Source organism: Sceloporus occidentalis, unplaced genomic scaffold, assembly GCF_023333645.1.
Source record: "Sceloporus occidentalis isolate IW3139 unplaced genomic scaffold, rSceOcc1.0.p SCAF_1, whole genome shotgun sequence".
NCBI classification, from domain to species: Eukaryota; Metazoa; Chordata; class Lepidosauria; order Squamata; family Phrynosomatidae; genus Sceloporus; species Sceloporus occidentalis.
Genome location: NW_028316981.1, coordinates 178,066,047 through 178,081,198, shown reverse-complemented (window position 1 = coordinate 178,081,198; position 15,152 = coordinate 178,066,047). Strand labels below are relative to the sequence as shown.

At 39.0% G+C, this 15,152-nt stretch overlaps 1 protein-coding gene across 1 annotated transcript in view; it reads right to left on the bottom strand.

The window, feature by feature from the left end:
- LOC149322843 (uncharacterized) overlaps positions 1-15,152 on the bottom strand; it is a 110,723-nt gene that overhangs the window by 63,191 nt on the left and 32,380 nt on the right. The window contains exon 6 of the mRNA XM_089483875.1: positions 4,491-4,576. Coding sequence (XP_089340001.1) covers positions 4,491-4,576 — 86 coding nt within the window. The remainder of the gene's footprint in view (positions 1-4,490; positions 4,577-15,152) is intronic.

Here is a 15,152-nt window from a genome sequence, read left to right as displayed (position 1 = left end):
CCCTTCCCTTCTTTCTTCTTCTCCCTCTCCACCTCCTTCTTCCCAAAGGGAAAAGTTGCTTGCCTACATAGGTTTATTGTTATATTGTTCAGCAGGAAGATAGATTTCTTTCCTCTTCTTATTTCTCTCTCCTCAAAGGAGGTTTCAGAGGGAATTTCAGAGACAAAGAGTCTCCTGCAGCAGTTTCAAACACCTGTACCAAATCTTGCTTTAGGTGATTTCCTCAGCTGACTCACTACTCACTCCAATTCATTCTTTGTATTCCTTTGCTGAAAAGGCGCTGTAAAGTTAGTTCCCACACCGCCAAGTTTCTTTATTCTTTATTCTTCTTCCCCATGTATGAAATAAGAAATATAGGAGGTAGTGTCTTGTTCTCGATATCTCCCCAAAAAAACACTGTCTGAATGTGTGCAAGATTCCCACAGCGTCAAGATGGCGAACCAACTGTTTTCCCTTTAAACCGTTCCTTTCCAAGTGGGTGTCGTGGGAAGCAAAGTTATTTACCAGAAAAAAGGGGGGAAAAGAAGAGAAAAAGAGCCACAATCCTGGAAGAGAAAAGCCTCTTTAAACCTTTCGACCATAAAGGACAAGGGGAAATAAAGTAAGTCAGTCCAAGTCTCTTAAAGACGCTGAAAAAGTCAAGCGCAGGGGAGGGAGAAGCCGATTCCAAAGAGCAAACAGTTTGTATAAAGACGCGATTCTCCCTTCTCCCCTTATTCCCCTCATGGCGTTTTTTAATTTGGAAAGTTTGTGGTGCCGTTTAGGATTTTAAAGAAAAGGGTTTAATTCCCAAGAGGATCAGAGTCGATGATTATAGATATAAATTTCGTAAAGCAAGGGCAGTGGTGGCGGTGCTTCTGCCGCGTCGCGGCTGCCCGATCCCGGTACTGGCTGGCTCAAACCTCCATTTCTCTTTTGCGTCCCCTTGCCGGCCGATCTTCTTGCCACTTTCCCCAGACGCCTTACAGTTGCGGAGGTTCCCGATGAGCCCCTCTTCTTCTCCCCTGTCTGGGGAGCTCCTTAATTTAATTCTCGCGTTGTATGCTTAGTTTTGGACCTGAGATCTGCAACCCCCCTCTCAGGACTACATTGAGAGGAGGCTTCTCGCATCCACCATAACACCGGAAGTCCCTCCGGGAAGGATACTTTCAAGGTAAGCAAATGCTCATCCTAAGAGGCCACAGGTATGTAATGATGCTGGGTCAATTGAGAGCAAACTAAGCACAGTGAACAAGACAGAGTGGGAGGTTCCACTAGAGGGTAAAGCTGAGCTAGGCCCTTTAGAAACTTCTTGACTACAGCATCTGAAAACCAAATCCAAACTGCTAATGACAACAAATGGTGAGCTACAATCACAGTGGACCTGTTAAGCAAACCTTCAGCAAATAAAAAGAAAGACTCTCTTTTCTGAGATGAAGAAGAAAAAGAAGAACTGTAGACACATATACAGGAGAAGTGGATTCTGATGTAGAAACTGCAAAAGAAAATAATCTGCATTTATATGTATATGAGGGCTTAGCTGTGTCCTTACTAGAAGTAGCTAAAATAGAAAAAAGCAGACGGAACTTGATGCTCCAACCAAACATCCAACTATGCATCCAATTTTAGTGGGGGGAGGGAGTGGGAATCTAGAGTCTAGTGTACTTTTATCTACCATTTCTGTACCTTTGATTTTATTGTGTTTTTTTTCTTTTTTATATGCTGTTACCCGCCTTGATCCAACACAGGGAGAGGCAGGTTATATTACTGTTGTTGTTGTTGTTGTTGGGAAGATGCAATATTAAATAGAGTGGGAGGATCCAGAGGAGGTGGCACAGCTACCTGGGAGGTTGAAGCTGTCAGCACCAAAAACACTGAGACGTTACAGCTTGGCTAATGGAAGATCAAACCTTCTTTTTCTTCTTCTTCTTCATAATTGGCATCCTAAATCATCTTGGGTTTTAGATTGTTTATCCAGAAATTCCAGTTTCTTCTGATGAAACTTCACTTGTGTTTTACCAGAGCCCTCAGTTGGAACTCCACTTGGTACGGCTAGTATCAAAGAAGGTTCGATTGGAGCACTGTTTGATACTGAAGTCGATTCCATCATCAGGGCACCAGACTTCAACACCAAAGAAGATGTCAATATGGAACTTGGTTTAGGCTTCTTCGGTCTAGAGACTGGAATGGCAGCCAAGAGAGGTTGAGGCCATAGAGACTAAGGAAAAGCAAGATGAACCAAGAAAAAAAGGGTGAGGAGTGGAAAGGACAATTAACTACAGAGTTAAAAGAAGATTTTTTTTAGTGGTAGACGAAATAGGTATGGAGGGAAGATGAAAGAAGAAAAATAGCCAAAAGAAAAAGAATGAAGTACTGCTCTGTAAGAGAACACTCAAAGAAATCACTCTACCAGCAGACAAAGAGAAGGGGATGGTAGTGTGGCGGGGGCTGGGACATGTGCAGTAGCAAAAGGGGGCAGGGTATTCCCGCCAAGCGACTCAGTCCAGAATATTCCTTAGGGATTCTCTGTACAGGCACAAACTTCTTTGTGTAAAGCACAGAAGCCATGATGGAGAACCATGTCTACCTCTCAACAACAGCCTCCATCTTGGAATCTATTTCTGGGTTATACAGAACTGGCTTCAAATTTTGGGAAGCATTGGCCATTAAGTACCTCTAAAACAGTGGTTCCCAACCTGGGGGTCGGGACCCCTTTGGGGGTCGAATTACAGTTTCACAGGGGCCCTAGGGACCCCCCTCCAAACACCACTTCCCAAACAAAGGGCCTCCAAGCTAAGCTCATTAAAGCAGCAGCCACCTCCAGGCCCCTCAGGTACTTAGCAACTGCCCACAGCATCCCATTTCCTTCCTCTCTCAGGAACATAGAGCTCTGCAAAAAGGAAGAGAGACAGCGCAGCCAAAGAGTTCCATTTCACTTTGAACCACTACCTGGGGCTTTCTGGACAGGTTTCTTCAGAGGGGGCTGACCACTGCCATCCTCTGAGGCTGTTTTTGTGATTAATCACTATGCTTTACTTATGTTCAATTTGTAACAATGAAAATATGATTCATAACAGTAGCAAAATTAAAGTTATGAAGTAGCAACAAAAATAATTTTATGGTTGGGGGTCACCATAACATGAGGAACTGTATTAAAGGGTCATAGCATTAGAAAGGTGGGAACCACTGCTCTAAAATACTAAATATTTAGCTAGTTGGTTCTAATTGTTTCACATATTTTTAAAGATTCTAGATGGCTTGTTAATTGCTAATTTATGGTATTATTTTGACTGTATGTCTCTACAATGCATGGCAGAACAAACTAAACAGTTCTCAAACATACATTTGATAATATTTCTCTAATACACTGTGCATTTTATGGAACTTATTTGTAAGTTGCTAATTAACATTTGTCACAACCTGCAACCAGGATGTAAAAGAAGGACAAAAGAGGAATCCCATACATAGCTTTGTTAAATCCCATTCAAAGGCATTTATCAAACAGGTTTCTAGCACATTATTTTTTGTGTTTAAAAACAAGCCTGCTAACCATGCTTTTGGAATGAAGCAAAGGCTATTGTTGCTTTGATTCAGACGGGGCTTAACATAGTCAACATCACCAATATTACATTAAAGTATAGAAACCATTTTTGGCAGGGAATTCAACTTTCTGAGAATCTGATTTATTTTAAATGCTCATGGCAGCAAGGATACCACCAGTATTTGGGGAAGTGGCTGAATGAAGTCTTTGTAGTGAAAGGAGTGACTAGGCAAAGCTTCCAGTAGCTAAGTTCTTGTTTGATCTAAAAGAGCGGAGCAGAGCCCAAGAGGAGCTATAACATGCTGCTCAAAAGTGACAGGAGTGAAAACGAGAGCATGTAAATGTTTCAAGTATGGTTCAGCTCAGCTGTATTTTTAACTAGCAGACTCCTGTTCCTAGTAGGTAAGGCAGAACACAGATCTCCTTAGACATTATATGTTTTACCATGAGCTCAGAAACTATATTTTTGCACCACAGCTCTCAGAATCCCCCAATTTTTCTCTTATGAGGTAAAGAAGAAGCTCCTTACAGAGAACTGTCCAACATTAAGTGTTCAAGGAGAGCTGTGGGAGGGTGACAAGAAAAAGAGTCAGGATGTAAGTCAGAAATGTGCAACTTCTACAGGCTCAGGAACCATTTCTGCCATCCTACTGGTCCTCTGTAGGTGGTCCTTTCATTCTCAACCTCTGGGAGGAAAAAAATCCAAAAGTATCCCCTAGAAACAGGAGGGCATAATTTGCCTTCTAAATGTATTTTTGGCCCTAGCCTGGGGGTAGCAAAAAGAAATTTGTAAAGCAAATGGCGTCCTCTCACAATTTATAACATGAGGGACTAATTTCTTCCAGGATCACAAATTCAATGGGTTCTAAGGGTAGCACACTTCATTCACCCCAATGTAGACAGTGGCAGAAACACCCGGAATACAGGAAATGAATACAACAAACTCTAGTCTTGCCACTCCTATACCAACCTCTGCAGTCTGGGCAGAGCCACCGGCAGCGTCTTTGAGATGGAAGCATCACTCCTGGGAATTGACCCTGACAGCTGGCACAGCAACTGGAAGAGAGCAAGAGAGTTAAGAATTACAGGCCCATAATTCAGCAAAAGCATCTTCAGCCATAGATGTTTGCCATTTAGTTGCTGTGACTGAGCCAGTAGACTTAATTCTATGTGATAATTACTAGTACTCTTATATGGCTCTATTCCTTTGAAGAACAGATCATCTCTGGACTGAATTACTCAGGATTTAAGATCATGGAAAGCTTTGCTTATGGTTCCCTAGAGCAGCCTGTTGAGGTATCACATAAGGCAGGGACTTCCTGCTGATGGTCCTCCAGTTCTGGAACCCCTTTGAGATTTTAATCAGACCTCACACTGGTGACATTCAGGCATGCACTAGACATGTATTTTTCAGGCAAAGCCCAAGTGTCTCCACTGCTTTACTGCTTATTTTTATTGCTTTATTTATTATTATTATTATTATTATTATTATTATTATTATTATTATTTATTTATTTATATAGTGCTGTAGATTTACACTTTACTGTTTCATTGCTTGCTTTCAGTGTTCAGTTTTTTGTATTTCATTGTGATTTGAGATTCTGGAACAGTGAAATTGTATGTGCTTATATGTAAACTGTTAGCAGCTTTTGTGAGGAAAGGCAAAATATAAGCAAACAAAATCTGTGTATCTTGCCCAAGGAAGTCAGGAACATTAATAACATAGTGTACAAAGAGTGTCAGTAATGCTTCATGCAGCAGTTTCTGCCACAACCCTTAGTCTTCCTTGTCACCACCATTCGCTAAAGTCTTTATTAAGCAACAATGTTTATTAAATAAAGAAATGAATTGAAAAGATTAAATGTGAAGGAAGTGAGACCAGATAACTAGGATCAAATCAGCTTAGTTTTTCCTTGTTTCTGAGATAACCATACTACGAGTGCCCCATTTGTCAGACCATACCCCATGCTAAAACTTGAACATCTTCACTAGGATTCCCAACATTGGCTTGAGAACAACATTTAAGGCTCTGAATTCACTCAAATTCCACAAATCCGTCTTACTAGAAAGAAGTATGTCAAACCTTATTACAGGCAGCCCTCTGCATTCATGGCTTCCTTATCTACAGATTCAACCATCCACAGCTTGGAAATACTTTTTAAGGTATGTAAATTCCAAAAAGCAAACTCTGATTTTGCTATTTTAAACACCATTTATTATGCCATTGCATTTAATGGAACTTGAGCATCCATGCATTTTGGCATGGGGGGGGGGGGCTGGAACTAAACCCCAGTGGATACCAAGTGCCTACTATATTTAAAAACTGGGTGTTTTTTACTCTAATTGCCAGCTAAATAATTATAAGGACAGGTTAAAAGATCAAAGATATATGGGCATAGTCTCTCACTAGCAATCAGTTGATAGGTTGGGCAAGCAGTGAAAGACACAAGTGGCTACTCAGGTTCTAATCTGAGCCTTCCTTTTCGCAGACCTAGCCTAAACCTAACAAGTCCAAATGGAGGGAAGGCTGCACATCACACCAGTGCACAAAGAAAATGCCAGTTGTTTTTTTTTTGTTTTGTTTTGTTTTTTGGGGGGGGGGGTAAACATGATTACTGTCAAGCAAAATTCCTGACACATTTCAAATCTTGACAGTTGGGGAAAGTTTTTTTTAAGTCTAATGCTGAAAGCTAAATTATACACTATTTCATATTACGCTGTAGCAGACTGTTGGAAAAGACAAAATCTGTGTGATGGGAAAGTGCAAAAACAATGATGCTTTGCATTTGTTATTCCCTGTTACTGGGACAATTCATCTACTTCCTCAACCTAGTACACTCCAGATGTGCTGGACTGTTATCTCCCAGCATCCAATGCAGGCATGGCCCCTGGGAACTGATAGACGTTCTAAAGATCCAATGGGCTGGAGCCCATCAGAAGCAATACTAGAAACAAACCAAGTCAACATGCTATAAAATGAGGAGCTGGCTTAGGTTCTTCTCTAGAACAAGAGTTTGTTAGTAACCTAAGACTTGTAGCCTGAGCAAGTCAACCTCAGCGTACCTTCTAGGCTGGTCAAAACACCGTAATAATGATGGGCAGAAATAAAGTAAATTGGTCGCACGGTAAAAAGAGACCCATTAGACTTTTTAAAATATGAAATCATCAAGATTCCTTTATTACTGATAACCAAGAAGTTAGATAATGGTCCCAAGACACTGTGGGCCTCTTCTTCAAGCTGATGTTAATAGTCAAAGGCAGGTGGGGGTTAGGGCATGGTAGAAAATACCAAACGTGAAGTACTGCGTAATTTCAGAAATGCCAGGAGATATTTTTCCATGAAACTGCATGTATGGGATGAGATGATGGTATGTGTGCAGGAAGGGGCCCATGTTGTAAGTTGCTACTGGACCCCTTAAAAGGATGCTTGGCCCTACGTGCACTGAACAGGACGATGAAACCTGGAGGAGAAAAAAAGAACAGAAGAGGTATCCTGGCACACCTCCAAACAGGGAAGAAGAACATTCATGTATTTTAAAGAAGACATCCAAATCCACCAATTAGATGTCCGGCAATCTTCTACTCCAATGGTGAGGGAAGTTTTATCTGTATGTGGCCTCCAGGACATCATTTTGTAGTGAATAAAGTCCCTCTGCCAAGAGATCTGCAAACCCCCCAGGGACCCCAGATGAACTTTTTTGGCCAAAATGTTCACCAAAAATGACTTTTAAAAAATCCAAACTGCCACAAAATACAGCACTTGGGTCCCTTTGCCCTCCCCCTGCTCCCCACAACCCACAAACACCCGCCATCAAAACAAATCCTCAAAATCAGCTGTATTTCAGCTGATTTCCAGAAACAGAAGTGCTGCAACATTCCAGACATGCTGAGAGAAACATGTGGTGGTGGGGGGGGGGGGGGGGAGAGAATTGCCTTGTTTCCCCTCTGCAGTTGCCCACCCATTCCAGTTCCATCAGGCTGATTATTTTTCTTAAGAATCATTGATTTGAGGTCTTCCAGCCTTCGGATTGCATGTTTCTGCAAGGCAAGAGGCTATGCTTGCGGCATCAGTGCTGCTGGTATGATCTACCATGTCAGAGAGGTATTTGCTGAAAAGTGAGACTAAATGTGCAAAACAGCTGCTGGGCAGCAGCAGTGGAGTGGGGTGTGACACTGGTGGAGGATCTCTCAGAGACAACAGCAGTGGCACGATAGGTAAGACTTGTTAGTACTGTGCAGAAGGAGGCACGGTAAACCCTTTTGAATGTCTTTTATTATGCAAAATGTATTTTACCTATGATGAGACAATCCAAAAAGAAACAAGAGATAGTGCCAGAAGATGAAACCTACAGGTCAGAGAGCACTCAACAAGCTACTGGGGTACAGCAGAGGACAACTACAAGTAGCACTGTGATTAATGACACAAATAGATTCAAGCAGAAAGGATGTTCAGCTGCTCAGAGGTGAAAGGAAAGTTCAAAGCTGCACAACACATATCATAGGAACACAGAATGTGAGAAGCATGAATCAGGGGAAGGTAGATAGTAAAACAAGAAATCAACGTACAAGGATTGCAATACTTGGGAGTAAGCAAGCTAAAGTGAGCAGGAATGGGACATATTGAATCAGTTAAACTGCAAAGTGTTTTGCTCAGGAAATGAAATTCTAAGAAGAAATGGGGTGGCATTGACAGTGAGGACAGCTATAGCAAAAGCAGTCAAAGGGTATAATGCAAAAGTCTGACTGAATCATGCCTATACTCCATTACAGAGGCAGAAGAATAAGAAATTGAAAGATTCGGTGCTGGAGTCCAGGAGGAAACTGATCACACATGAAAACAGGACTTGATTTTAATCACAGCTGATTGGAATGTAAAAAAGGAAACAGAGTAGAACCACAGATTGCAGGAAAATTTGGCCAAGGATCAAGAAATGAAGCAGGGGAGTGACTGATTGGATTTCGTAAGGCCAACAGTTCGTTCATTGCAAACACATTCTTTTTTTAATTAATTATTTATTCATTTTAAGATAAACAATCTAATTCACAACCAAACCAAAAATGAAAAAAGAAAAATACATGTACATATATAACTAAAACTAAACTAAACTAATACATAATACATAATCCTAATACATAATACTAAAACACTAAATGCTAAGACGCAAAAGGGATGTAACCCACCCCGAGCCAGACTTTAATGAGAAAAAAGCAAAAAGAAAGAAAAAATACCTTATTCTACTATTACAGTTCCAACTGTACAATCCTATTAAAATTTCTAGTAACCATGATCACAAATTATTACATCATTAGATTTCTTATTGCTCAAAAAGTCCATAAATGGTTTCCAGTCTTTCAAAAAAAATCTTCAATTGGCTCGTCCACTAAAATCCATGTTAATTTGGTAACTTGGACTAATGCAGAGTGCATGTACATTGTAGAAATAATGCAGTTTGACACCAGAATCCTGGTAGATCTGTAGCTTTGTGAGGCACCAGCACTCTTATAGAGAAGGCTAAAGTCCCACAGGATGGAGATACAGCACCAAACTGCATTATTTCTACCGTGGAGTTGCACCGTCTGCAACCTTAACAATCCATCATCGGTGCTTAAGTTCGTTCCAAGTTTGAGCAAATAATGTTCTTGCTGATGTTATCATATATCGGAGAAGTCGTCCATATTTACTGTCCAATTTTCTATCCATAATACCAGTAAAACATTTCTGGAAAGATCACAAAATTTACCTTTCAATTATTTTGAATTAGCATGTAAATCTTAGATCAATAACGTTTCACTTTCTTACAAGTACACCACATATGCAAATAGAGCCTTCCTTATCATGACAATCCCAGCAATGGTTTGAGATGTTCTTAGACATTTTCAACTACTTAACTGGGGTTAAATACCATCTATACATCCTCTAATACATATTTTCTTTTAAGCTGCGGCTCATAAAGTTTATGTATTTGGACCACATTTTTCTCCATCCATCCATTTGAACATTATATCCAAAAAATTCTACCAACCTTATCATAAACTCTTTTACAGATTCATCTTCTGTCTCTAGTTTCAAAAGGCATCTAAATACTTTTTTTAATTAAATGGTCATCATCCTTACACAATTCTAAATAAAAAAATCATTTTTACAGTTTCTATAGCTAAATCTCTCTTATCTTGTTTAAATCTTTCCCTAAGTTGCAAAAAAGTAAATCAATTAATATATTTGCCTTGTTCAAGTAATGTCTCTCTTGATTTAAGTACCCAGCTGTCATGGTCAATATACAAATGATCATCATAAAACAACCATTTCCAATTTGTAACCCATTATTTCCTAAAGAAGGCTTCCTGCAGTGAGGTAGCTAACATTATACTGGGAGAACATTTCTGCTTATGACTTGTATAAGAGCTTTTCTAATACAACAGTTTTGAAATTCAGGATGTGCCTTAATCTTATTATATGAAAAGAAAACCATGCCTCAAGTTTTAAATCATGGTCTTCCAAGTTCCAGAAATCTCTCATCTCTGAGCACAATCCAGTCCTTAAACCAAACAAAACAGTAGACCTCAAAGTACAATCTAATACAGTGCATCCGTGTCATATGCGGGCACATTATATGCTGCTTTCAGCATAATGTGCCCGCGTATGACAAATGTTTTGTATGGCATATGCTGAAAGCAGCGCCGGAAGAAGCGTCACCAAACGCCAGGAGTAATGGCACACATGCCTGTGGCTTGTGCACACCACGAGCATGAGCTCCATTACTTCTAACTGGGCTCAAGAATACACGGAATTTCTTTTATGCGGAGGGGGAGGTCGGATCCCCCACGCAAAAGAAGGGACCACTGTATTACGAATCTGGAAATGTCTTTGTGAAATTGCATAAAGGGTATTTCATTCCTTGACTGGAGATAAAATAAATGTCTTGGCAAGACCTTTCCTTTTATTACTGCAAATCTCCCCAAAAGCGATCAATTTACCTTTCCTCTCTTTTCCAGATCTTTTTAAATTTATTTCCAGCTTTTATCATAATTACTCTGGAAAAAAATAAACTATTCATTATGATTTTAATTCACAAGTATTTAATCCCATTTTTCCCACTTTAAAATTAGAAGGAGCAATTAACTCATTGTCCTTTTCTGAGATCAAATTTTTAGTCAATAAATTTGTTTTATTACAGTTCCCTTTAAACCTAGAACATGTCACAGGCAGCCTTTTTTCCCCTAGAAGTCTTCACTGAATCCAATGGATTTTCTGTAATTATTACAAGATCATCTGCATAAGTCCTCAATTTATACTGTTACTTTTTTATCTTCACTCCATGTATTCTGTCATTTTATCTGATGTCTTTTAGGAAAATATCCAATGCCAAGATAAAAAGCAAAGGCGAGAGAGGACATCCTGTCTAGTTCTCTTCAGTATATCAATTGATGTTACATTTCCATTGATCAATATCTGGGCTTTCTGATCTGAATATACTGTCTTTATAGCCTGGATAATATTTCCCCTAAAATCCATTCTTTCCAATGCTTGAAATAGATAATTCCAAAAAACATTATCAAAAATTTTTTCCTGACGCCCCTCCAAAAAACTAAAAACAGCTTTTTTTTCCTCATTATGATGTTCCAAATGTTCAATAATATTCAGAATAGTTCTTACATTACTCCTTGTTTTTTTGGTCCTCGTGAATGTTCTGAGAAATGATTCCTCAATCAGTTTGCCAAAATGGTAGCATATATCATATCATTATTCTTTAGTAATTTAGACACAGATGAGTCATTAACAAAGAATTATAGGCCTGTCTGTCTGTAATTCATTAATGACTCATCTGTGTCTTGTTTGTCAACCACTGTAACGTAGACATTTCTACAAGAATATGGCACCTGTTCTTTTCCTAATTTTCCATTTTCAGTGGTTGAAGCAATTCTTGAATTTCGTATACTGCAGACAGTAAATCTTGATCTGGAGCTTTCCAACCTTAGACTTTTTTATTGCCTCTGCAAGCTCCATCATTGTTACAGGTCCATTCAAACTACGCTTTTGTTCGATACATAATTTGTACAATTGGAGTCTGTCCATCTAGTCTTTCATACCTGAGCCTTTTTAATTGCCCTTCACATATAAGCCTCTGTAGTATCTCTCAAATTATCTGTTACATAGTGATTTCCCTTCTTGATCTTTGTGACAGATTTCTTCATGTTTTCCTGTCTCAGTGTATACGAGAGCCACTTCCTGGATTTATTTGCAAATACAACATTATTTTACATACAGTAGCCATCTGTATCTAGCCATTTTTCACCCAAGGATTCAAGAAGCCATGACCTGAAAATATTCAAAAAATATATACATTCCCAAAAGCAAGCCTTGGTTTTGCTATTTTATATAAGAGACATCGTTTTACTATGAGACTGTATTTAATGGGACTTGAGCATCCACAGATTTTGCTATCCACCAGGGGTCCTGGAACCAAACCCCAGCATATACCATGGGCCCACTGTATAATAATTTGGCATTCATCTTTTGGACTGTGAACAATGAAAACTGTTATTGCAATAACCTAATCTTTTGTTGAGTCTCTTTATCAAACTACACCTTGATCTTCTGCTTTAAATTTTGAATCTCTTGCAGAAGGTTTTGTCTTTTTTAATCTTTCTTTTTTCAATCTGGAACCATGTTTCATAAAATAACCTGTCATATGAGCTTTACATGCAACCCATACTATAGAAATGTCTGTGTCTTTTTACAAGGAGCTCAAAAATGCCTTCAGTTCTTTTCTTTTTTTTTTACATTGCTGTAAATCTCCATTTGAATTGGATTTGCTCCACTTTCAAAATCATTATAATGGGATTATAGTATGTAAAAGGTTTTGGCTAAATGTCCTCCTCCCCCCCCCTCCCCAAATTTGGCCATATTCTTAAAAATCCAAAATGTATCTATTCTTGAGAAGGATTCATGGTGACTTGAGAAAAAAGTATAGTCTCTGATGCCTGGCTGCAAATATTTCCAACCATCTATTAGTTCAAAGTGCTCTGTATATTTGAAAAAAGTAGCCTTCCCTGATCCTTCTTAATTCCTTTACTGGAAGAATTATGAACAACTCCATTTCAATCCCCCATACAGATCCGATTTTGCAAGTCCAATTCTACTGTTTTTCTTACTTTTCATAAAATGATGATTTTTTTTCATTATATAGGGCACAAATTCCCACCAAATGCATTATCTTGCCATTACAATTTGTTCCTGAAATTGCAAATCTGCCTTGTTCATTTTGAAATATCAACTTGGGCAGTGGCATTTGATTTATTTTTTAAAAAAGACTATTCGCTTTCTTTTATTCTTGTTTGCAAAGACAAATTCCAAGCCAATACTCTTATTCTGAAAAGGCATGCAACCACTCTTTCTTATGGGAGTCTGTTCTTGTTGTTGTTGTTGCTGCTGCTGCTGCTGCTGCTGCTGCTGTTGTTGCTGTGTGCCTTCAAGTCATTTCCATCTTATGGCAACGCTATCACAGGGTTTTCTGGGGCTGAAAGAGTGTGACCTGTCCAAGATCACCCAGTGGGTTTCCAAGGCCAAGCAGAGAATCGAACCCTGATCTCCAGAGTAGTATCCCAACATTCAAACCACTACAACATTTGAAGACAAACAATAGGTGTAGGGTTTTATTTTTGAAACAAAAAAAATTCCTCTTCTGGAGGAATTCAGTCCATTCACATTCCATGTAACTATTTTCAGATTCATTTTGATTGTTTTATTAAGGGGCAAAATGGCAGATTGGGGCCGCCCCAGAGCTACTCACTCCTGAGCACACACCACAACCCCAATCTGCCCCATTGCCAGCCCAAATAAAGAGAGGAAAAGATCTGCTTCTTTTTTGGAGTGGTTTTGAAATGAAACCCCAGGGACAACCCCAGGGCAGCTTCTGGGCACTCCGGGGGCATGCATCATTAAAATGCAATGCCCTGGGAGCAGCTGGAACTCCCCCCCCCATAAAACCGCCCAGCGCAACTTCCAGGCATCTTGGGGGGGGGGGGTGCCATCAAAACATCACACCCCAAGCCGCCTGAAAGCCAGCTTTTCCCAGGCCGTCTGTTCAGCCCCTAAATTAACTTGCTTTATTTATTTATTTTTTAATTCTTATTTCTTCTTAAAATCTGTTAACTTTTAAATGTCTCCTTCTGGGATCTCCACCTTCTATTTCTTGGCCATATCACAAAATCTTTCCAGATAATTGTCTGTGTAGGTAGTTATCAACCTTCTGGGACTATCCACTGAAAAGTATGTATTTTTTTCCTAAGGAACTCTACCAAAAACATGTATTCTTTACATTTTCTTAATATTCTTTGCAGCATTTATTTAAAAGTAATTATTTATTTCTCATTTATTTTAACCTTTTTCTTAAAATGTACTCTCAGTACATCATGGCTGATGCTTTTCTGTGTAAATTAGATGATCACACCTCTAAGCAATTTTTTTCCTCTGTGCATTGGCAAAATTATGCCTATATAATGCTTCAGTAATTTCATCCATTTTTTCAAAAGGAATATTTGTAGGATCTGCCAAATAATTTAAAACTTCCTGTCTCAAACCCATCAGCTGCTCTGGAACACCTTTTAATCTGATTTGTGTTTGATTTAGCTTTAAATCAATCATCATCATCCTCCTATCTTGGGATCTTTCTGAATCCAATCATAACAGATTCCCTTTGCATTATCAGATATCTCCTGCTCATGTCTCCCAGCATAACTGTTAAGTCTTTAACAAGGGCAGTAAACTTCTTAAATTGCTTCTCAGCAGTCTCTTTTTAAATGGTGTATTTCTGTTGAGATCTCTGATTTTAATTCATCAAGTTTCTTTACTATATTCTGTATTTTCTAAATTCACATTGTTTTCCATCATTTTTTATTCAAATCCACAATCTGATTAGAGATTTCATTTATTGACAAATGGAGTCTTGCAAACACAAGTTCAGACTCCTCTCTATATGATTTTCTGGTAGCTATTTCCACACCTATTATGGCATGTTACAAAATACTTTCTGTGTTCCAATACCAGCAAGAGTCCTTATTCCCTTTTTCCACTTTTCTCAAAAGACCTCCAGACAATCTTTTAGCTACTACTTAAGCCTTAAAGATGTTAGGTTTAGTTCTATTTTTCTGTCCAACATTGCCATTTAATGTATCCTTCAATTTGAGATATCTAGCTAGCTAGCTAGCTAGATAGATAGATAGATAGATAGATAGCTTGTCTGTCCCTTCAGAAGGTACTTTTGGTTTCCTTATATTTTGATAATTGTGGCTGGACTTCACTTATTTACTATGCAAATTATTGTACTTACTGAGACTTGATAAATCTCCAACCAGGCAAGGGGTTTCTCATTTCCTGTTCAACATAGGGCATCAGATGTCCCATTAAACATGTTATTTAAAATCTTGATTTGAGAAGCTTCTATCTCACTGGCCTTGTGAGTCCTTTTCAGCTCTGTCACATGGGATGTTGTCAATTCCCTAGCAAACGTCCAACAGCCCCCAGGCCTGACAGCTCAGGGGTTTATCTAGGAGGCTGTGATTGTGCCCTTTTGGGATACTTATATCTTTAAACACTTAGTATATGACAGTGTTTGTTTTATTGCTTTGTCTT